A 23,161-nucleotide genomic window follows, 5' to 3' on the forward strand; every position below is an offset into this window, starting at 1 on the left:
CTTCATCCTTGCCCGGCCGATGAGCGTTGTGACTTGCGCGACTCCATTCGTGTGAACTATGTCGCTATTGGAGAACTAGTTCAAAACTCTCCATTGCCGGAGTAATCTCAGGTGCTCCCTTTTCGGCCTGCTTAAATCGAGTCTGGACAGTTCGATGACTGAGACTCGAAGTTCCGCTTTGGTTGAGAACCGTGCGTTTCCATCGACACCAGTCCCTTTTCTGCTTAGCACTCTGCGCTCCTCAGTCTCCCACTTCAAGCGTTCCTCCTCTTTTAGACGAACAGTTGGCGAGCGGCCAATCCAGCCAGCCGTGTGCCAGCTCCCCACTTTGAACGCCATGTGCTAATTCTCTAGCAAAAGAGTCTTGCTTCGCATTCTTCAACCATGACCCTCCACCAGCCTGAGAGCTGACCTTCAAAAATTATCCCAGCTTCCATTCGTATCGGCACTCTCAACAGCAGAGGCCTTGAAACATCAATCACAGATACTTCCTTGAACAGCACATATCACCAACCAGATTTCGATCCAGGTACCTGGATCGAGTTGCGCTGTGGAACCTGCTGCGGGACGATCTTTACGACGATCTTTACCACACTCCTCACTAGCAAGCCTCTGAACAGCCATATTCTGCAAACGCTTTAAGAAGTCAAAGACATACGGGAGAACATCGTTAATTCGTCCATATCAAATTTCGACGAAGATTGAATATCTTGCTTGCTATTGAGAGCTCGTTTATCACTTTAGGAATAACTTTGTTTCTGGTTCAAGCACCTTTGCAGCGACGTCGAATATTGGGTTACGAGTGAGCTCGTCGAAATTGACTACTCGAACAAAGAGAGTTAACAGCGGAGGAAAAAGAATAGCACCGACTACCACGACCGCATCGTCTTCGTAACAACGACACACCAGATCCTTCGTTCACACGAGCAGACTGTTCACGAGCTCAATATTCGTGGAGCTGTAAAGTGCTAAGAACGAGTTACCAACCAATACTCCAAAACACCGGCGAGTCGTCGCGCTTCAGTCATCCTGGCTTCAGTCGCCATCCCTCTCCCAATGGGGACTCCTCTTGATTCAGCAGGCATACCTTCGAGCTTGACACAACGAAGGCCAGCAGCCTCTCATCTACCTCTTTTTGAGCTGCCACCACCATCACATTTTTCAGCACCACAATTAGCCCACAAGTTTCCACCACTATCTGGTATCAATATACAACCACTGTCAGCATCTGTCAGCGTGGGCAATCTTTTAACTCCGCCACCTAACTCAGGATCGGACAGTGGGACGAACTCTGCCAACCTACCCCCACAAGGCATTCCTGTGTTGCCATACACACCAACGTTCTGGCAGGGAGCTGGTGCGACGCCAGGCTATACGGGTCTCGCGCCTCAGTGGCAAACCACGCAAGGCATGCTCGAGAAGCCAATGTTCTCGCCAGTATCAAATGGTCTCAGTCGACACGATCTTCAGTCCCAATCTTCAGGGGCTGGTATTGCTCTTCCACCACCTCCGTATCACCTTGCCCACCTTCCTCCTTATGCTCACGCCTCGCAAGGCTCATCTGCTGGACACAATACACAACATTCCGCGGCTATGAACAACCACATGCTATCCAGTCAGATACGTCCATCGAGTCAGGCGTCCCCGGTTAGTCCTGCTGACTCTGTATCGAGAGCTACGTCCACGCCTGGTCTATATGCAGCCATGACCGCGACTGCAACACCGCAGCCACCTTATGGGTTTCAGAGCTCGACTCCAGTATCTCAGAGCCCACACTCGGCCAACGCTCCTGCATCGACAATGTCGCCCCCTTTGCAACATGGCAATACATCTCATTTGCATTCAAGCTCATTTATCAAACCACCTTATCCGTCTTACTCGTTGCCTGCTATGCCAGGCCCTGTATTGACAAACATCAACGCTCCTGGAGGTCAAATGTCGTTGGTCGGAAACATGCAGGCCCAGATGCTGCCTATGCACTTCAACTCTGGATATGCTGCCAATCCGCAATTTGCGTATGCACAGGCGCGAGCAAATTCGCCCCAACAGGCACAAAATCAAGACCGCCCCTTTAAGTGCGATGAGTGCCCTCAGAGCTTTAATCGCAATCACGACCTCAAGCGTCACAAGCGAATACATCTTGCTGTCAAACCCTACCCTTGCGCACATTGTGACAAGAGTTTCTCCAGGAAGGACGCTTTAAAGGTAAGCCACTTTGAACATCTCACACTTCCGAAACCGAGCTAACCTATCTTGCAGAGACATATTTTGGTCAAAGGCTGCGGAAAAGCCAGCGAGTCCGAGTCGACGAGCGCCGACGGCGTCAAATCTGAATCAGGCAGCGACACGCAAGAAACCTCATCTCTTGGTGTTGCAGCTTGATTCAACGAATACTACTCATTTGAGATAGGATTTTTGGATTTCGAGAACGCTCAATCCGATATGGTCCTGATGCGTGGTTGATGAGTGATTATGTGTTATTAAAATTATGGTTGGCAAAAAAAGAACCTGAAACAGCAGGACTTGCCCGTGATTGGCGTTTACGAGAAAGATTATACCCCCAGAGCGTTTTGTCCATGTTATAGCGTGGCGCAGGTTGAGATGTCTGGTTTTGTCTGGACATATGCGAGGATACGATGGATACTTTTGTACAAAAGCGTGGTATATACACCATTTATATGGTTAATGAGCATTCAATGGAGTCTCGCTGCATTTTATAAGAGAGGTCCTTTCGAAGTGTGATCTGTCCACGCATATCTGTTGGCTTCAATGGTCTTGTCTCCTAAACATCTCTTTCTGCAGTGGAACGACAAGTACCTCAAGATATGTGCTGGGTATCCTAAACGTGGTCCGTGCCAGGATCGTCAACGCCTCAAACGCCAGTGGCTTGGGAGCCTTCACCAAGCTTTTTCTCAACTGTTCGCTTGGCTGATGGTCATCCCCGCCAACGACGATGGCTGTTCCTGGGAACTGGGCACACCGTTCATCCTGGTTGAAAACGTGATGCTTGTTCTCATCATCTTGCAAAAGATATCTCGTCGCTCTTGACTATCTTGTACCGCTGAGCTGACCATCGTGGCTTGCGTGCTTACAGGGTCGATCGATACTTGCTAACATTTCACTCATACACATGCGTATTTCAGGACTTATTTAGGCCAGATAGAGCTCTAGACTCGACACACTCGTGCTTCGCATAACCAACGCGATGCATCTCAAGACATTACTTGTAAGAGTTTATAGAAGCTATAATTTGAGACATTGCAAATACCGTTGCTATGTGGTGACTGTGAGCCGGCGAGTGTGTGAGCAATGCATGTATAATGTTTGTGTAGCTAGTACGTCTGGGGCACATAAAGTTCACCGTATTAGCGACACCATGCTGTGACGTAGAATCGCTGATCTTCTCGCTGCACGCTCCAGCTATTGGGGTAGACCAGGTCCATAGCTTTCTTGGGTTGCAAGATATAGCTATCGCTATCATTCTTCAACTATTATGTGGAATGTGAAGCCTATGCAACCGTTCTTCTCGAAAATGTTCAGGTATGTCGTTTCCGAATAATCTTGTTCGTCGCTCAAAGTCTCTGCTATTCATGCATATTCACCACGACCTGACCACGAGTCTCTCCCTCTTACCTTCACTGATGAGAGCTTTCTGGCGCACTCGAACCAAGCAGTCCTGTCCACTAAAAGATCGGTGACTAAACTTTGAGTTAGAACAAAGTCTCTCGATGTGATCACCCTCTTCCATAAGCCCTCCATATCGGCTTCAGCCCGTGTCTATACGCTCTTGAAACAAGGCAGTGCTCACGCACAAGAGGCTGCCACCGAGGACCAGGCTGCCGACCACAGTCCACAAAATCAAGCGGTCAAACGCGAACCATTCGAACTCGACGTCACAGAAGCCGCTCCTACACAAGACCAGCTTAGGAGCATACTGGAATATGTTGGAGAGCACAAGATCTCCGACCTAGTTGAAGGAGCCACAAGCGTCAGTGACGCTGTGAAGAAGCTGGCTGCGAATGAAGGAGCTTTCAAGAGGCCGGTGACAGTGGATTGGAACCAGGGCAGGGCTGGTGAGTTCAGGAACGTGGTAGAGAGAACGCAGTTACTGATAATGTTCTAGTGATTGGTGATGATACCTCCGCGATACAGAAGTTGCTTCGGTACGTACTTTGCTTGGATGGTCTTGCGTGTGTCCAGTGCTGACTGTCGATTACAGCGAGGTGCCTGCCCCTCAGTAAGACGATATCATTCGTCTACAGCTGGTGACGATGGAAGAGACTGTCTGCTACAAGCATGGGTACTCCCTGGACTAGAGGAAGCCCGATCAATCCAAACTCAGCCGATGTCAGCTGTCAATGGCGTGTCCAAGTGGTGTTCTAAACCGGACCTAGATCTTAATGCCGACCTCTCGAAGGACACGGCTGGAATGACTTGACCAGGAGTTAGTGGTGTGGCGAATACTGCTATTGAGAATGCCGCATCCTTTGGTTCAATATTTGCGTTGCCAATACTCCAAACTATCTGCTCAGCCAGGCAGGGTTGACTGAGCTGCGTTTTGTCTACCCTTCATCAAACCTCTCCTTCCGTCTGTGCCTAGCCTTTCTTGCACGAACAATTTATCAAGCACAGTCAAGTTTGTCGACTGATGCTTTCGAGGTTTCCATTGAAAAGCTGGGACTCACCGCCCAATGGGTAATGCCACGCCAGTGTCAAATCTCGACAACATTATCGGCGAAATTGTTCGTCCGCCTCCGAGTCTATCGTTCGGTGTTGCAGGTGTCTTCATTCTTGGTCGAAGCTAGGTTCATTCGTCAGGCAAGACAGTCCGCGCATTACACATTTCTCAATGAAGTATACCAGCGTGATTGGTCATATAGAAAGAAGCTCATTACAATTTGGTTGCCTCTCCTGGCTATTGTTATTGACAGATCGCTCGCTCGATGTGCAACCCTGTCTCGGTCGAATCTCTCATAGGCCAAGAATCAGCTCATGAGCGCGAAGGAACCATTCTGATATCGCAAATCCTTCAAGTGCCCCGTGCTAGTAGCTCGTGCGGTAGTGCTGTCTGCCAGAGAACGAACAACGATGTTCATTGGTGACCTCGGCCGACGTGTGTTGTGATCCACTCCTGCTATACTGTACAGAACGTGGTTGGCTCGTGCGGGGGAAGGCGTCCTCACATGTCCAGGAATACGAGGTTCAGGCGAGCTGTTTATGGACACGAGACCGAGATGACCAACGACTTCCTGGGTTTGTCCTGGCGAACGGTACCCTGCTCATGCCTCCTGTTCGCTTACGTTCTCGTTTAGGAAGTGTCAGACTCCCTTTTATATAAAGGTAATGTAGTTCGTCGTTGGTTCCACGGCACATTGTGGTGAATTGAATATACTTCAAGATTCAAAGCATACCGATACAGGAATAATGCTCAAGACAGAGCAGCGGTCTCTACTCGCATCCTGGCCACTGTTTCTTGCTGCAGCCGTAGTTTTCTTCCTCGTACGACGACTCTACAGGGAAGCCACTATCGGGGCCAGTAGGCGGCGACTGATCAAGGAAAATGGATGCCGACCAGTCTACAAATATCCTCACAAAGGTGTTCTAGGATACTTTTTCGGATATGATACCATCAAGGAGAACTACCAAGCCTTCAAGGATGGAAACTTCAACGAAACTGTTCGGCACCGCAACTTCAAAAACCACAATACAATCGAGATCAGGAACTTTAAACGCGCGTTCATCACCACGATTGAGCCTGAGAATGTGAAGACAGTGCTCAGCACGAAGTTCGGCGACTTTAGCCTGGGTAAACTCAGAGGTGAAACTATGAGCCCTGTGTTCGGAAATGGTATCTTCACTTCGGATGGGGAGAAATGGGAGCACTCGAGAGCTTTGATTCGGCCTAGCTTCACTCGACAGCAAGTTGCTGACCTGTCCTCGTACGAGCATCACGTCCAGCATCTGCTCGAACATATGCCCAAGGACGGAAGTACTGTCGATCTGCAAGAGCTGTTCTTTAGACTCACAATGGATTCTGCCACAGAATTCTTGTTTGGCAAATCAACTAATACCCTCGTCAAAGGCCAAGAGAACCCTGCCTCTGAGCGATTCATCGACGCTTTCACATAGTACGTACCTCTTACAGCTTGGGTTGCTGAAGTCGATCAAGCCTAGCCTTCTTTACCGCGAGACTCAGTACTTGAGCTGACAAGATATAGTGTTACCGAGCGCATGGCGCGAGATTTCCGCACAGCAAGATTGAGCCGTTTCCTGCCGGACGAGAAGCGCAAGACGGACAGCGAGTTCGTTCGCGAGTTTGCTGCCGACCTGATCAAAGATGCGATAGCCAGTCAAAGAGATCTTGAAAGAGGTATCGGTGAGAAGAAAAGGAGTTACACTTTCCTGTACGAACTTCTCAAGGTGACCAACGACTTTGAAACCATCAGATCTGAAATATTGAATGTCCTGCTCGCTGGTCGTGATACGACCGCGAGCTTGCTATCGCACACTTTCCACGAACTAGCCAGAAGGCCAGAGATATGGGCCAAGTTGCAAGCTGAGATCGACGAGCTAGGAGGACACCCGCCTGATTATGAGACAATGAAAGGAATGAAGTATGTCAAATGGATTCTGAACGAGGCACTTCGTTTGTGGCCTGTCGTACCTAACAATACACGTGTCGCTGTGCACGATACCGTTCTCCCCCTTGGTGGTGGACCTGATGAGAAGTCGCCATTGTTTGTCCCCAAAGGCACACCAGTAAGTTACAGTGTCTGGACGATGCATAGGCGCAAAGATTTCTTCGGAGAAGATGCAGACGAGTTCCAACCTGAGCGATGGGAGCAACTGCGGACTGGTTGGGAATATCTGCCGTTCAATGGCGGACCTCGAATATGCATTGGTAAGCTGGTAGGTGGTTCACCAAGACGTTTCGCTAAAACTATCGTGCAGGTCAAAACTTCGCCCTCACCGAAGCTGCATATGTAACGATCCGACTGCTGCAGAATTTCAGAAGGATCGAGCCTCGCGATCATGCACCTTGGGCAGAATTCATGACTTTGACCATGGCTGTCAGAAATGGTGTTCATGTTGGATTGTACTCTGAGTAGTGTCGATCGTACGGAGGTGAATTGGACGATAGGTGAATGCATGAGTGACGTACTGGGAAACCCTGCTTTCGTTTATTGCCCGATTTTGAAACAATAGGTGGATGGTACTGCAAGTTTGTGTAACAAACAACGGCTCACCACGTGCTGTACCATATTGATCCCTCTACGCCAATCTCGGGTCTTGATAAATGAGCTCACAGTGTAGTGGCGTGATCTTGACCATGAATGTGATCTGTTAGTGCTTGTAGGGCATTTGAAGATCGGTATTGTCAGCAAAGGGAAAGAATGGTCGGCACCTTCCGTCATAGATCAGCCTTCGATTGTACTGTGCTTCCACTACAGATTTGTGCACAAAGCAGGTACGAGTCAGGTACATCTGTGGAAGCTCTTTTACGGTTAGTGTTCAGGCTTTGACTCAAGATGTTGGCTGCTAGAGACACTATTTCTGCAACTTGAGATGTCAGATCTCATGCGACATTGGCGATTGGACCGATCAAGATCGATCTTCAAACCCTGTTCCTCGAGATCGGGTTGATCTGGTAGCCCGCTAGTGATACGAGTTCTCCATGGTTAAGGTGTTACTACTCGTACTTCATGCACAAAGCCACGGAATAGCATTGCTTTCGTGCTTTAGATGTCTTTAGCCGATCCTATGGATGGCAGACAAAACGCAGACTAGGGTATACTCAACGAATGTTTTACTGATAGCGGCAGCCCAACAGGACAACGATAATCGCTTCTACCACAGCTCCAAGCGCTCGCCCTCTTTTACTTCGTTTGAAGCCCCACTCCAGTCCCTTCTTTCCTCCAAAACCTTGTTCAACGGTCGACGATAGGCTCCCGAAGCTGATCTTACATGATGCTGGACAATATCATGCACTACTGCAAGCTACTGACCTCTTCCAAGATGCTCAGACCAGATGTAACTCTATCTGCAGAGAGTCATTGAGAACGCGGCTCGTAGAACGTTCTTGAACAAAGCTCCTCATCAAGATCGATTGATAGGACATGCAACTCCATTACGTTCGTTAGTCTGCATCCACATGCACGCTGGCATCAGATCGATTGAGATACTTTGATGCTAGCACACGATCAGGTCCGTTATTTCGTCATGGAATTGACAAACACAGTTGGACGCCACTCTTTTCTGAACCGTGTCAGTTTGGTTACTCATGGACGTGCGCATGTGATGCGAAGGTCGAGTTTCTCGTCGATTCGAATGCTCAATGCTGTCATGATTACTCAAGATTGATGGGCCGACTTGTGGCGCTCGTAGCCGCAGGAATCCCTGCTACCACATGGCTGCTCGGACGTCCACTGCAGAAGAATGTTGTCCTGACTTCTTGAGATTGAACTTGCTGACTTTAATCCTTGACTTACGACAAAAACTACCGACCCTAACTCAAGTATCAACATCGTATCCTGAGAAGCCCAGCGTCACAAGGCTAGTGATATATCGTGCTCTCTGCATTGAGGAAGGCTGGACTGCATATTTCTACACTATCTACGACGTACTTGCCCACAGGACTTCTTTCTCTTAAGCGAGCCGGGGATTCACCGTCTATTGGTTCTATCCAAGGATGGCACAAAAAGTCCTGGTGTACCTTCTCCGTCGAGATCTTCGAGTAGCCGATAACCCTATATTTCATGAAATCTCCAAACTAGCAAGTCAGTCACAATCTCCCTTTACCCACATACTGCCTGTGTATGTATTTGCTGCACAGCAGGTGGAAGTATCAGGTTTCATCCGCGATTCAAGTAAGAAGTCGCCATATCGCGAGGCGAGATCGGAGGTAGGCAAATTCTGGAGATGCGGACCTCATCGGGCAAGCTTTGTAGCTCAGAGTGTCTGGGACTTGAAGACAGACTTGGAAGAAAAAGGCTCTGGCCTTATTCTTCGAGCTGGCACAGTGGTAGATGTGCTTGAAGATCTACTGACTGAATACAAAGCCAAGGAGAAAGAGGCACAAGTGGTAGCAGTTTGGATGACAGAGGAGGAAGGAGTCGAGGAGAAGGACGAGGAGAACACGGCTCGTAGAGCTGCAGAGAAGCAGGGCATTGACTTTCAATTATGGACTGACGAAAAGTACTACATTCATGACAAAGACGTCCCTTTCGACAATCCTCGCAACTATCCGGACGTGTTTACAGCCTACCGCAAGTCAGTAGAGCCTCTACGAGACGCACCCAGGAGGACACATCCAACGCCAAAGTCGTTACCGGCTTTGCCAAGTTTTGTGCCTCCTCAGAAAGAGCCGTTCGTCATGTCCGACACGTATGATGAAGTCGAAACAGCATTACTAAAACCTCTAAAAGAGAAGCCAGACCTTGAGAACATGTGTCCATTTCCACAGGGAGCTAAATCAGCGTCCCCATTCAAAGGTGGTTCGAAGGAGGGCCAGAAGAGAATTCAGCACCTTATAGGATCAGGGTCCATGACAAAATACAAGGATACCAGAAACGGGCTGCTGGGTCTTGACTTTTCCACAAAACTATCAGCTTGGCTTGCACTCGGCTGTATTACCGCTCGTCAGGTGCATTTCCAGTTACTCGACTTTGAGGATGGTCGAAATGACCAGTACAAAGGCACAGAAGGTTATGGCAAGGGTGAGAACAAGGGTACAGCTGCCGTGCGGTTCGAGTTGTTGTGGCGTGACTACATGAGGTTGTGCACACGTAAATTTGGACCTCGACTCTTCAGGATAGAAGGTTTTAGAGATGATCCATCCTATCCATGGAAATATCCCAAGAACAATCCAGAAGTTAAAGAGATGCTTGACCGCTTTCTCCGAGGCACGACTGGGGCAGGCTTTATTGACGCAAGTCAACGTGAGCTTTTCCATACAGGCTATACCAGTAATCGTGCCAGGCAAAATGTGGCAAGTTACCTTGCCAAACACCTAGGCATCGCCTGGAAATTCGGTGCAGAGTGGTACGAAAGCCAGCTCATGGATTATGATTTGAGCAACAATTGGGGTAACTGGCAGTATGTGTCTGGAGTGGGCAACGACCCTCGTGGAGAAGCTCGCATCTTCAACCCAGTGAAACAAGCTTTCGATTACGATCATCAAGGCGATTATGTCAAAACTTGGGTTGAAGAACTCAAAGATGTGACCGAACCACAAGAGATCTTCCAGCCATGGAAGATAGACCCCGAAAGAAGGAAAGAACTTGGTCTTGAAGGGAACATAATGCTTGAGAAGCCCTTGAAGAAAATTGACTTTCGAGTAAATAAGCAGAACAGCTCAGGCTCGGGAGGCAGGTATGGAGGAAGCAGTCGTGGGGGTGGCAGAGGTCGTAAGAAGAACGAGTCTTACAGTGTGGCGCACCGCAACAAGAAGAACCAAGGGCAAAATCAACAAGATAAGTCAGGCAAGGCAGCACAGGTGAATGGCCATAAGTGATTTGAGCAGTCTTCGTGGTGTCTCGAATTTGAAAGTGCGCCAAGCCATGCTGCACCGTATTCCCTGCGTATTTGTCGAGGACTTCAGCTGTCGGTGTGGCTTTAGTGCCACACGAAAAGACCGTCAAGGCTGATGCTGTGATGGTCAATATAGTGAATAATTGATACGAGTACGGGTACTGCAGTACCACAGTAAGAGAGGCTCCAGGGACTCGCTATACTTGCCCTAATGTCATTAGTCAAGTGTCAAAGCGGCGCCTTCCCAATGCTGGTGGCATGACGATCTTGCCCATTCTCCACCTGATTACATGCATGAGCTTTTGGGCAGACCGCAAATTGCTCCTGCCCCGGCTTGTCGTGCTCATCATGCGCGCCGCCCAGGCCTTGACTGAACAAGAGACTGCTGAATTTTCAAATATACGGAATCACCGACGTTGTACACCACAGACACGCCAAGATACTTGTAGCCTGAACAGCTCTACGAGTGGCAATTTGGCAAGACCTGATGTAACATCTCTGTCCACCAATTGTCTGCCTTGCCAACGGGCTAACAAGAGAGACTGCCCCAAATTCGCGGATATGAGCCTTGTTCGAATTGGCGCTTCACGCCCAGCCTCCCATCTTGGCCGGCTCTGTGGTCTTGTGCAGCTGACTGCTTCGAGTCCAGGTTCTCGACCACTGTCTGAGGATTCTCACAACCAACATGTGCTGTAATATCATGAGCTCAATATACAGTGCTAGGGCGATTGTGAGTGAGCCTGGCATGGTGTGTCGCGGTTCAGTTCACCGAGGGTAGAGTTCAATAAAATCCTTGGCCACACCACATTTACCTCATTTCCGCTTATGCGGGGACACCTCGCTCCACGATGATGGTCATCTTCGAGGCGGCGCCTTCCCAATGCCACATGGGTACCGCGAATCTGGGAAATTTACTGGTTTGGCTTACACAAGTGGCTCTCGCGGCGAACCTTGAGCATATCCCTCAAACTAAACTCTCTTAGTCAACGTACGTTTGATTGTACGCCTTGCGCAGTTTGTGCAGATGATGCTCTTGCTTTTGTCGTTACCAGTGCTCTCCAGACTTTCCCCAGACCGTGCTTATTCCCCGGATAGTGAAGGTCGTCGCAAAACAGGTGCTGGAATCACAGGAACCACAGCTCTTCTCACTTTGACTTTGCAGGACTCCTCACATCTTAATTCGTCCTTGACCACCTTTGATTGAGTCGCGTCCCTGTCAGATCAGGCAGATCTCACTGCTGTGTCGATTTGCTGGTTCGAAGAGCGTCTCTGCGACATGCTGCAGATGTGTACGACTTAAGCACCTCTATTACTCCTCCGCTACGCCTTCATTTACGTTCCACGGGCCGTTGTTGAGCAACAGTGGTGTCAAACTATACCTGTTGTGTGCAGTTAGGAAAAGCGCAGTCGGCCATGTGCACACTATAACATCGTTTTATGTCTTGTATTGATCTTCGTCATGCCACCGGCATTCTTCATACACCCACGGCAAGCTGGGCCTGTCCTCGAGCCCGACAATGATTCACAAGACTTCTGGAATTGGAGAAAACATGCTAAAGACGAAGACCTCATCCTCGAGTCCTGGTCACAGGGTTTTGTCGTCGGGGCTCTTGGGCTGATGGCCTGCATTACAATTGCAAACATGAGGAGGAGAGTACTGCTCCACAAGCTCATTCTTGTTGAGCAACTCTTCGCCTTATCTCACGGGTCTTTCTGCTTTATGAACTTTGATGGATATGGCTGGTATTTGTCCAGTACTGCCGCGTTGTTGTACTTGAGCTACATTCTTCACAACGTGGTTGCATGGATGAAAATCAAGCCGTTCTTCGAAGGAAAGTCAACTATCTTCAGTGCCAAGTTTGTTAGGTGGACCACACCGATATACATCTCGACATTATGTCTTACGGTGCCTGTTATACTCTTTCAGATCACTGACAATTTCCGATACTTCAATGGCTATGGAGGTTGGTATGTTGCGGTGCGGCCATACGAGCCATTGATGAGGTAAGCCTCCACAGACGTATATTTCGATCAGTTGCTAATTCGATGCAGAGACCCCTGGTGGGTTTTTTGCAGTGCGATATTCTGCTTCGTTCTTGCCAGATCCTACGGCATGAAGATAACCATGATCATCAAGCGATCGCCTAGATTCGGTATCCTGTTCGCCTCGCTTATCTTGGCGTTGATTTTCACAGGGTTTGACGTTGCTGCAAGCATCCACCCTTTCATTGGGGATACGGATGGCATAAATCCATTCTGGAAGCTAAGCTTGGTCTTCAAATGCTTGACTGACGCCATCTTACTGGACGATTTTAAGACAGAACTGAAGAGACTAGGCGTGAAAAGAATTAAGAAAGACGAGAAAAGGAGGGCCAGTTTTGCACTTACTCTCAGTGATGATCATACTCACGACAGCGACGAAGAAGCTGCGATGCATTATTCCAACGGCACCATCGACACAACTGATGTGCGCACAAACAGCTTCGCCTTGCATCCTTCGAGCAGCCCGCACAATCGAAAGAAGAACAGCGACGTAGGGGATTCTGAGCAGGTCGAATTCATGTCAGCTTTGCACACGTTTCCGAGTCAGCTAAGTAGTGATCGGGAAAGCAGACGTCCGAGCATGCAACGCGCCCAAATCGGACAAGGAGGGACCCCTGCCACGAAGCTTCCCAGATTGTTTGCAGCCATCAAGCCTGGTAGAAAAGCCAAGAAATCCACAACCGAACCAGCGAGGAACGACAGTATCGGGACCTCAGATACGGAAGACCTTCAGCCAGAAATGCAAGAATCCAAGTCAAAAAGTAAGGCAAAGACTATCACTGCGGGGTCAGACGAGATTGTGTGGGAAGACGATTCGCTGCAACGAGCAAAAGAAGAACAAGCTCGCACAATCGAAGAGTTGAAACAGCGGCAAGAAAACTCTGCGACGAGGATGAGTGCCACCAGTCCCCACTCTGCGGACAGGCTACGGCAGCAAAGGAGACAGAATCTCCGTCGAGATTCATGGGACGAACTCAATGAACTTGATGAAGAGGAAGACGAAGGTCCGAGCTCAAGCTCACAAGGGTCGAGTTCGAAGATTTCATGATTTGATTAAATCGATGTGTTGTAATCATACCACATTTAGCGCTGGCGTCTCGGAAGGAAAACAAGGAGGGAAAACAAGGGTACTATGGCACACTTTGGTTAGGGTAGGAGACTTCTCCGCAGAGAATACAAAGCATGATACCTCAGCACATGTCCAAGCATGTCAACGGCGCAAATTAGTGTATCTGTGTATATGGATGTATGAGACTGTTTTTGCACACAAAATTCGTTTGAGAACCTTGTTGGCGTCTCAACTAGTTCGGAGTCTTCATCGAACTTTCTAGCAGTCTTGCTAGCAGTAGCGCGGTCGTCCTGTTGATAACCTGCCAACTGACGGATCGTACTCTGAAAACCTGTAAAGACCCTTATTGACACTCAATGAATTACAAGTCGTTCCCGTGTCAATGAGGCTATATCCTTGCATGTAAGAAGAGGTGGGACGATCGGATATCAATAAGAGATTATCGTTCCCACCAAACACAATATGTGTGAACCGGTAGACTTAGCAGACAGGAGCAGAAGAAACATATCCCAAGGCAGGAAAGGAGAAGAGAAGCAGATAACAGGATTTCCAATGATGTCTTCATTTTTGACCACATTCTATGGTCAGGCCTCAATATTTTCCGCACGCGGTATGGAGCTTTTGTCTCATCAGCTCATCAACGGTGGACGAGCTGAAGCTCTCTCTAGGCCCTTGGTCTATTCTCAACTCTTTCTACGCCTGTTGTGAACCTGCCATGGTCACACTGGAGGCTGATCGATGCCTCTAGTCAGTGTGGTCATCCTCCTCCATAGCTATTCGGGATGCATTGGCCTTTTCCTTCAGAGCGCTGAGTTCCTCCTCCAAGGCTTTGATCTTATTTTCCTGCTCTTTCTTGATACTGTTAAGACGTTCGAATTTGGGGGCACCTTGCTTGTGGATGGTGTGTACCTCATTAGTTCTGGGGTCCTTCCATTCCTTCAGATCATGTGTGAGTTGCTGGCCCTTGCTCCATTGATCAAGACCATATTGCTTCGTCAGGTTTGCGCTATGAGTTGAATCGGTTTCATTCGGTTTGCGAATGCTAGAGTACTGCTTCAGGAAAGTGGCCTTGTTTTCGACCTTGCGGATATAGGAGAGATAGGTGTTGACCTCAGCATTGGCAATGGCTCGGCTGACTTGCTGCTGGATGATTGTTGGTAGGCGGTTTTTCTTCTCCTCATCGGTGTGCTTGGGTAGGTTAGGAGCATTACCAAAGACATATGCTGGTAGGTACTGCTCGAGAAGTTTCGTGGTCTCCTCAGCAACATCTTTGGCCTATAACGATTAGCGTTTGACCCGGTGGGTGAAATGGGCACTTACCTCCTTCGTCTGCTTTTCTGAAATGGTGGTACGAGTCAAGAGCGAAGCGCCCTGGGCTTTTTGTTCATCCTGCAGCGTCTGTGGCAATTCCAAGCCAGTCTTGATAGCTGTCATTTCTTTCGATATCAGCGACAGAGCTTCTCGTACTAGTTCCAGGTGGTCACGAAGTTCCTTGCTCACTTGCTGCTGAACCACAGAGCCTATGTCGGTACGAAACGAAGGTAGCGCAAAGATAGATTTCGCAAGTTCGCCACGATTGTTCTCCTCAAACATGACGTGGTTGAATTGTGAGTCGAATGGCTGGTCGCTGAGAGAGCTGGTGCCTTTGGCACCAGGAGAGTTGCCTTGACGAAGTGAAATTGCAACACTGGATCGACCTGAAGCTGCAGAACCGAGCTCACTGGTCCTGCGCTTGCCTTGAGAAGTCGGTGTTCGCACGGTCTCAGTTGAACTCATGGTGAATGGGTTTCCGGTGTATGATATTTTCGGTTCTGGACTGTGCTTTGAGTTCTGGTTGAGTTGAGGGAGCAGAGTAGACCGGAATCGTGAGATGCTTATATCTCGAAGTCGTCGTGGTGGTGCCTAGTGTGCAACAAAGCTTCGTATCTTCCGAACCATCTGTCTTCTCTTTCATCCATTTGGACATAACTCTGTACTCGCGCATCCTCTTTGCTCCCCATGGGCATCCGACATGTTCCTCGTTGTTCAATAGACGCAAATGTTTGTGGTCTCACCAAAAAGACGCTCTAACACAAAGTCAACGACAAATGGCTTCGATCAAACAGGAAAAGCATCTCAGACGGTGAGTCAATGTATAGCGTGCCAGTCAAAGGGTGTAGCTGCCTGTTCAGCAAAGAAGACTACTGAGACCACCATCGCAAACACCGCTCTATGCCTATCTGGCAATGCGCGTCAAGGCAAAGCGCTTCTTGTCAGCATCTGTCTCAAGTGGACAGACAGTAAGTGTTGTGGCCTAAGCTGCATTCATCACAATGAGAATAGTGGTAGGCATCAGCAAACGTGGCTATCTCCTGGACAGCACTACTACAACATGGAGACATGGACAAAGTCAATGAAATACGCGAACAGTTGCTAGTAGCGTAAGGCATGGTCTTCTCTATGAGCACAAGGGTTCGCTGAGAAACGACAGAGGTACTCGTGCGAGTAGAGCAACAGGTGTTTGTCAACGATCACGTGATGCGGAAACCATTCCGTGAGATTAATATCGACTCGAATGATTGTGAGGCAGTTGCTTACACAGACAGCACCACTCTACGTTCAACGAGTTTTGTATATCCTCTGTGGCTGTAAAGCTAATTGGACATGGAGGAAGTCAGGTCAAGGACACTTAAATGACCTATAAGTCTCATTATCTGCTTCCTGTACTAGTAGGGCTGATCATTGCAACGTTTTTTGCGACACGACTAGAGGTGCTGCCTCTACTTTTTTCCAATCTTTCCATAAGAGGTGTACAGACAGCTTCAGTTGTAGGGCTCGAACAAAATAGCAGAACCATGCCTCGCACACCAGTATACTTCGTCTCCCATGGAGGACCAACCACGATGTACGACAAGGACCATAAGGTCTACTCAAAACTCGAAGCGATAGGACAAGAGATTACCCAGAAGGTGAAACCGAAAGCTATTGTTGTCTTTTCGGCACACTGGCAAGCAGAAAGGCCAAACACGATCGAAGTCAATGTTTCAGAGCAAGAGCCGCTTCTCTACGACTTTTATGGCTTTCCGAAGCATTACTACCTGGAGAAATTTCCGAATAGAGGGTCCAGCGAGCTCGGGCAGAGGGTGATCCAGTTATTGACGGAAGCCGGAATCAAGGCTGTTCCTGAGGAGAGAGGTCTCGACCATGGAGTCTTCGTTCCATTCAAGATCATGTTTGCGCCAGACAAGAATCCACTCCAAATACCTATCGTGCAAGTCAGCTTGTTCGACAACGAGACAGACGCAGCAGCTCATATTAGGTTGGGCCGAGCAGTAGAGAAGCTCAGAGAGGAGAACGTCCAGATCATAGTGAGTGGAATGGCGGTGCACAACCTAAGGGATCTGTGGGCGACCCGAGCAAGTGGTCAGACAATGCCATACTCAATCAGCTTCGACAAGGCTATGAAGGATGCGGTCGAGACTTCGCCTGACGCAGGTCGTGATCAAGCTGTGGAGAACCTTCTAAAAAGACCGGATGCAAGAAAAGCTCATCCAACCTTCGAGCATCTGTTGCCGATACACGTTGGTGTAGGTGCTGCCGGTGCAGACACTGGCAAACAGCTTTGGACACTACCTGAAGGAAGCATGAGTTGGGCTCAATATAGGTTCGGAGAGGTTGAAGCATGATTTTGCGCATTCCACCCAAGTCGAGGCGTAGTTGAGCGATGACCACTGTATTGTGAGCATATATACACAAGCCTTTGCAGGTGCTCAGTCTGCATACTCCATGTCCAACATAGCTTCGAGCCGTAATTGATTTAATCTGTGGCGCTCCAGCTCGCGCTATGAGTATTCAGATTTTACAATGCCAGTGACTGTATCTTCGATCTCTTTATCTGATTGACCTGTATCGCAATAAGCTGAGGCCTTGCCTTCCTGAACGTGCTTGACGTACCCGATAATGACACTGATTTCTCCTTTCCAAAAGCTACAGCCAGCGTTAGCACAAGCCCTTGCATCTTGTCCAGGTTCGTACCATATCTTGCCCACAGCTTCGGCTCAATACCAGTTGCTTCCCTGATCAATATCGGTGTCTCTGGGTTGTGGTGTTTCATAGTAGGATATGCGCGTTTTAGAAAAGCTCTGAGTTATTTGTTAGCTCGAAAATATGCTGCGTAATCATGATATACCTCGCAGCATCACTTGCTGAACTGCTTGGACATAGATGAAATCTGATCTCTCGCAGTCCCTGGGTGAAGGCGTACTTGGTGGCCATGGCTGGCCTGGGACGTGATCGCACTCGGTTTGTAGGTAGACAGACGACGGAGCCGCAGTTTGTAGTTGGAATAGAACAGCTCTTTCCTATTGACAAAGGTGCGCGTGTGTGAATTATGGTATATACTTCGATCGTAGCTACTACTTCACGCAGTTGCAGTTCGGAGAGCCAATCACGGACAGCTAAATTTGACTCCGGTGCGATCGGCCTCCCCAGACAGTGACTCCGCGAAGTAAATCAACGAGCAGCTCATTCTTACCGCGATCCTCGTAGACAACACAGTATACTCTCCACTCTTTTTACGTATTCTTCTACCAGCAGCCATGTCTTCCCGTGTTGGTCTACGGTATTTGGTACAGCAGACAAGCCGACAAGCACAGTTCCAGACCCGGTCGCAGATCCGACAAACCGTTCAACGAAGAGCACAGACAACCGCTGCGAATCCTGCTGTCGAGACTCCAGCGCAGCCACAGAGCCTGTTTCAGCGATTATGGACGAGTGAGGTTGGAATTAAGACCGTCCATTTCTGGTACGTCTTGCTATACGACACCCGAGGATGAGCACCCAAGCACGCGAGCATCAATAGAGGAAATACATGGGAATGGAACACTCAAGTTGCTGGAAGAACTATGCTAATATCTGTCGTTCAAGGGCGCCTGTCATGAAATGGGGTGTTGTTCTGTCTGGCGCTGCCGACTTCCTTCGTCCAGCTGAGAAGCTCTCCTTGTCGCAAAACGCTGCTCTTGTGGCTACTGGTACAATCTGGACGAGGTGGTGCTTCGTCATTCGACCCAAGAATATGCTGTGAGTCTACACTACAAATCCGGCTATGTCACAGGCTCAGCTGGGTTGAAGAATCGAGATTGTGCCACTAATACTGTGTATAGTTTGGCCGCTGTGAACGCTTGTCTCGCTGTTGTTGGTGCAATCCAATGTTCGAGAATCCTTGCATACCAGTCCTCGCAGACTGGATCGGTCGAAGCCGCAGCGAAAGAAATGGGCAGGGATTTGAAAGGGGACGCAACTTCCCTGGAACACAAGGTAGAGAAGGAAATCAAGGCAAGGACTTGATTGGTGGGCTAAGAGAAGTTGTCGTTGTTTATGACGCGGTTTCCAACGACTGGCGAGGTCTTGCTAGCCGAGTTTGCAAAAGGAAGCAGACTTTGGCTGGTCGAGTGTCGAGGAGAGTCTTTCACCTCGGTTGCATTTCTTTTGTTCTGGTACAGCGCTGTATATCTTGCATCTGAACAAAAGAAGACCTAATAAGATTGGGTGATCATCTGCCAGTTCCACAGCTTTACTAACCGGAGTGGTTGACCTTGCGCCAGTTTTTTTTTCTTAACAATGTGAGACTCTAACGCGAGTCCAGGTACAACGATGAGGAGACGTCCTGCATCTACGATTAGAAGCAGTCTTAAGAGACCGTGTCTCTCTCAACAGCACAGACTATAATGAAAGCTCAATCAGAACATCGCCAACCTGACCAAAGAACATTCTATGCCACCCGCGGAATCCAGCAGTATTCTCTGGACTACACGACGAGAAGCGAGGAGGGTAATGACGGCCTAGCCTAGGTGAACAGTTCAAGTTTACTCAAGTCTTGGTGGCTGGTTACATTCCTCATGCAGTTCTTATGACCTTGGTGAATATCAGTCCTTGTTTCGTGAACAGCAGCAGACACCAACGCGCTCATCTTCAAGGTTACTGTTGTGATGCAGAAGAAGACTCAATTTTCCACGCATGGACAACTGGTACGTATCGGTCTTACCTTGAACTTACATGAGTTACATTACACAAATCTTTTCTGGAAAGCGTTGCAAGTATGTCAAGCGGTACCCGCTCAACTATAGTACTAGGGCCGCATTCTCAAGATGACTTATCGTCGTATTTGTGAGACGTCGTGGTGTCGACGCGAACTTGCATGACTCCCGTGGAGAGCGCGCCTGTTGACGCGGCAAATGTTTCTGGGCATGGTGTTGAGATATGTTACCACAGACCTGCCTGATGAACGTTGAGGACGGCGTGCTCCGTATTATGTCGTCTGACGGAGCTATGACGCACGTTCAGAGTTTAGGTCGACCACGTGCCAAAGCAAGAACCGTCTGCAAGCGAGAGCCAAGAGTTGACTCTTCACGTAACGAGGTTGTCCTTCGATCCGGCAGAGAACGACTTTCGAGTGTGTGAGCGAAGGTGCATCGAGTTCATACTGTGTTGTCAGTCTACAATGTTGCTATAAATTACGACGGTACCTGCATGAACACGCACTTCAATCTTCTCTCGAGGTTAGCAAGATGACACATACCGTACGACGGTAGACAATGCAATCCCCCAGATCGCGCATGGCGTGGGAACACACAAGTAGTGGCTGGGTTAGATCGAGATCTGGCCAGCGGTTTCGAGATTCCAAGCAACAGGTGAACGGCACTGCATGTTCTCGCACTACTTGGAACATGGCTTTGTGACATTAGTCTTCTCTACACAGGTCATGAGGTACAGCCAGGTGTTCAGGTAAGTACAAATAAACTTCTGAAGCGATACACTCCGAGCACTGTTCTTTGGATGTGATGTGGAATGACGATTGCGGTCATGTTCGAGGAACAGTGGCTGCGGCTTGTTGAATTAGCGTGGAGAGACGATAATGGCTTATGGTTGGCTGAACGCCACTGACTAACCTCGATGCGGATTCGAGATATCGCGGACTTCCCTCGTCCACCAATGCATCACGATAATCTCAGAACCAACACGAACAACGATGAAGAGATTACCTGTTCGTCTTCTAGCGTAGTGATTACCATTCAACTCAAAGCTTGGAATGGTGGAGGTTACGATGACTCGCATGAACAGCCGGCTCGTTCGCTAGAGAACCGGGGCAGAAGCATTTGTTCTTGTACTGTTTTTATCTGGTCCAATCCACCAGCTTCTTTCGCCTCAAACGAGCGCGATTTACAAACCCTCAACAGCCTGCTTCTCAGGTCAATTGTTTATCATTCTGCCATCAGCCACATGCACTTGACTAAAATACCCTGCTGACTGTTGCCACACTGCTTTCACTTCGCTCTTTGTTCTTAAAGTCCTCGAATCCGCTTTCATTTCTGCGCACGGAAACTGTTTGTCCTTGACCTCGACACATCTGAGGCCTCGTACGTCACGACTTAGTGCCCGACCTATCACTCACTAGCACATTTCCAAGTCTATACCGAATTAAAGATCGCCGTTTCTGCGATCAGCAAACGTCAGGCTTCTGCTAGGCGAGGAAGAGGTCTTCCAGGGCGCTGCTTAAGTTCCCCAGATCTCCACATCTACAGATAACCACATCGTCCCTGCTTGCACTTACCAGCCACCATGATTCGGTTTCCAACCTTCCAAGAAACGCCTTCTTCTCAGGACCGTCCAGCGACCGCGAAGGACTCTTTGCGCCAAATCCTCACCAAGTTCCCTGCACAATCTAAGAGGGAAACGTCGCCGTCGAGTACGGTCGGCTCTACTAGGAGCTCAGCAAGTTCGGCCTCGTCCAGAAGCAAGGAAGCGAACAACAAGAAACGCGCAGTATAGAATTGAGCTTGCGAGGTGGCTCTTTGGAACTATCTCAATGCAATCTACACTCAACAACATCTAGCGAAACATTCAAAGTGCAGCGAGCGTCCTCGTCACCACGACTGCCGCTACCGCTACATATTTGAGCAGCCCCTAGAGCGCAAGACTCAAACTCAACGCACCTCACGCATCAGGACATACCTTGTATTTTGTCACTCCAACACAACTCCCACCACCATCATGCCCTCCTCAAAAGGCGAGCCTGACAAGCCAGAGCTCCGCGAAAAGGTCAAAGAAGAAGTCAAAGCCATGCAGAAGGGCGGCGGCGCAGGCTCATGGTCAGCATGGAAGGCAGGAGAACTAGCACGTCGCTACGAAGCCCAAGGAGGTGGGTATCTCGATAAAGGCGAGCACAAGAATAAAGCTCAGAAAGGAGCACCTGACCCCAAAGACCCAAAGGACAAGAAGGAGAACGCTGCGGAGAAGAACAAGCGGGAGAAGCAGGAGCGTGAATCGAAGGAGGCTGAGCAGGGTGAAGACAAGAAAGAGGACAAGAAGGAGGATAAGAAGGAAGAGGGAAAGGGTGCGAAGAAGGGAGGAAAGAAGAAGTAGAGTGCTGTATATATCTTCTCACTGGGTTTCGTGAGTTCAATATGCAAATTCAGGCTCTTTAGTCCATGGTTGGGCTGCTATATCGCTTCAGAACGGAGTGCTGTAGTGTTATTTAAATCGTGCACCCGCTCGTACGCGTAAATTTGCTAGGCTACAAATTGCATCCATGGCCTTGAGCCTCAATCCTTCTCTCCAGGCAATCTCACAGCCTTCCACTCCTCAGTCCTCACTCCCCTCCATACCTCCGGGTCAAACCACCCAATAAACGCCCGATCTCCAAACCCACCAATCCAATACACCTGCTCAACCACCATCCTCATCCACACTCCCGCATGCGCAGCACTTTTATCTCCAGGCAACCACCACCTAGAATCCCCATGCAGCCCAGTAAAGCACTTGACCACACCCGCCTTCTCGACTTCCTCCTTGGTCATCTCTTCCAGATAGCCGATCAAACTCGCTCGAGGCAAATTCGCAGCACTCCAGGGCTCAGCATGCGTGAGCTTGACGTACTCATCCCACCAGCTAATCGCCAAGCTGACGTTGCTGCCCGCAACGGCATTACGTGTACTCGTGGATATTGTCAGGGCCAGAAGTGTGGGGTTTCCGGTTGGTTCTTCGCAGGAGGCGATGTAGTCGGGTAGACCGATGGGTGTGTTTGCTACCGCGGCAGGGACGTATGGTGAAGTGATGTTCTTGGGGAAAATGGTTGAGAGGACGCCTGCGCGCGATTTGGCTAGGAGACGGCGGGCGAGGACGGTTGATTCGTTGCGAGTTGGGATGCGGAAGCCTGTGCTTTCGAATTCGGTGGGTAAAGCATCGGAGTCTACTAGTATGTGCTGTGGCGAGGGTATCTGAGGGTTAGCAGGCGCTGGCGATGCTTGGAGAGGAGGAATTATGGCGAGGAACAGGGATAGAAGAGGTAGTGGAAGATGCATCTTCTTCGGAATTTGGCTCTTTGATCAGTGGTGGCTGGGGAATCAGCTTTCAGGGCTTTAGCAATTGCTGAACAGCAGATGAGATGGAAGCAGTCTGGAGATCCTGATCGGAGCTCTATCAGATAAGATCTTCCCCACCCTGCATGAATCACGCTCACGAGTCTCCACAATCCTTCTCTGA

The 23,161-nt window shown here is 49.1% G+C and overlaps 10 protein-coding genes across 10 annotated transcripts; 8 read left to right on the top strand and 2 right to left on the bottom strand.

Moving 5' to 3' along the window:
* Positions 1-1,056: 1,056 nt before the first annotated feature.
* Positions 1,057-2,382, top strand: MET32 (transcriptional regulator of sulfur amino acid metabolism; the record flags this gene model as incomplete). The annotated part of the gene is made up of 2 exons (XM_064900257.1): positions 1,057-2,205; positions 2,260-2,382. 2 exons carry the CDS (start codon positions 1,057-1,059, stop codon positions 2,380-2,382), a joined length of 1,272 nt encoding a protein of 423 aa, XP_064753569.1.
* Positions 2,383-3,532: 1,150 nt separating this feature from the next.
* On the top strand, positions 3,533-4,241 carry LTR64_005922 (uncharacterized protein; the record flags this gene model as incomplete). The annotated part of the gene is made up of 4 exons (XM_064900258.1): positions 3,533-3,540; positions 3,715-4,073; positions 4,124-4,163; positions 4,220-4,241. 4 exons carry the CDS (start codon positions 3,533-3,535, stop codon positions 4,239-4,241), a joined length of 429 nt encoding a protein of 142 aa, XP_064753570.1.
* Positions 4,242-5,424: 1,183 nt separating this feature from the next.
* Positions 5,425-7,109, top strand: LTR64_005923 (uncharacterized protein; the record flags this gene model as incomplete). Its single annotated transcript, XM_064900259.1, has 3 exons — positions 5,425-6,128; positions 6,219-6,901; positions 6,952-7,109. The coding sequence occupies 3 exons, from the start codon at positions 5,425-5,427 to the stop codon at positions 7,107-7,109; spliced, it is 1,545 nt and encodes a 514-aa protein (XP_064753571.1).
* Positions 7,110-8,689: 1,580 nt separating this feature from the next.
* Positions 8,690-10,513, top strand: LTR64_005924 (uncharacterized protein; the record flags this gene model as incomplete). Its single annotated transcript, XM_064900260.1, has 2 exons — positions 8,690-8,777; positions 8,850-10,513. 2 exons carry the CDS (start codon positions 8,690-8,692, stop codon positions 10,511-10,513), a joined length of 1,752 nt encoding a protein of 583 aa, XP_064753572.1.
* Positions 10,514-11,989: 1,476 nt separating this feature from the next.
* LTR64_005925 (uncharacterized protein) lies at positions 11,990-13,621 on the top strand (the record flags this gene model as incomplete). The annotated part of the gene is made up of 2 exons (XM_064900261.1): positions 11,990-12,534; positions 12,634-13,621. 2 exons carry the CDS (start codon positions 11,990-11,992, stop codon positions 13,619-13,621), a joined length of 1,533 nt encoding a protein of 510 aa, XP_064753573.1.
* A 765-nt stretch (positions 13,622-14,386) lies between these two features.
* Positions 14,387-15,418, bottom strand: LTR64_005926 (uncharacterized protein; the record flags this gene model as incomplete). The annotated part of the gene is made up of 2 exons (XM_064900262.1): positions 14,387-14,917; positions 14,963-15,418. 2 exons carry the CDS (start codon positions 15,416-15,418, stop codon positions 14,387-14,389), a joined length of 987 nt encoding a protein of 328 aa, XP_064753574.1.
* A 1,058-nt stretch (positions 15,419-16,476) lies between these two features.
* Positions 16,477-17,307, top strand: LTR64_005927 (uncharacterized protein; the record flags this gene model as incomplete). The annotated part of the gene is made up of 1 exon (XM_064900263.1): positions 16,477-17,307. The coding sequence occupies one exon, from the start codon at positions 16,477-16,479 to the stop codon at positions 17,305-17,307; it is 831 nt and encodes a 276-aa protein (XP_064753575.1).
* A 912-nt stretch (positions 17,308-18,219) lies between these two features.
* LTR64_005928 (uncharacterized protein) lies at positions 18,220-18,967 on the top strand (the record flags this gene model as incomplete). The annotated part of the gene is made up of 3 exons (XM_064900264.1): positions 18,220-18,425; positions 18,548-18,700; positions 18,784-18,967. The coding sequence occupies 3 exons, from the start codon at positions 18,220-18,222 to the stop codon at positions 18,965-18,967; spliced, it is 543 nt and encodes a 180-aa protein (XP_064753576.1).
* A 2,703-nt stretch (positions 18,968-21,670) lies between these two features.
* On the top strand, positions 21,671-22,042 carry LTR64_005929 (uncharacterized protein; the record flags this gene model as incomplete). Its single annotated transcript, XM_064900265.1, has 1 exon — positions 21,671-22,042. The coding sequence occupies one exon, from the start codon at positions 21,671-21,673 to the stop codon at positions 22,040-22,042; it is 372 nt and encodes a 123-aa protein (XP_064753577.1).
* Positions 22,043-22,221: 179 nt separating this feature from the next.
* Positions 22,222-22,980, bottom strand: LTR64_005930 (uncharacterized protein; the record flags this gene model as incomplete). Its single annotated transcript, XM_064900266.1, has 1 exon — positions 22,222-22,980. The coding sequence occupies one exon, from the start codon at positions 22,978-22,980 to the stop codon at positions 22,222-22,224; it is 759 nt and encodes a 252-aa protein (XP_064753578.1).
* Positions 22,981-23,161: the final 181 nt, after the last annotated feature.

This window comes from Lithohypha guttulata (assembly GCF_036872675.1).
Source record: "Lithohypha guttulata strain CCFEE 5908 chromosome Unknown scaffold_4, whole genome shotgun sequence".
Lineage (NCBI taxonomy): Eukaryota > Fungi > Ascomycota > Eurotiomycetes > Chaetothyriales > Trichomeriaceae > Lithohypha > Lithohypha guttulata.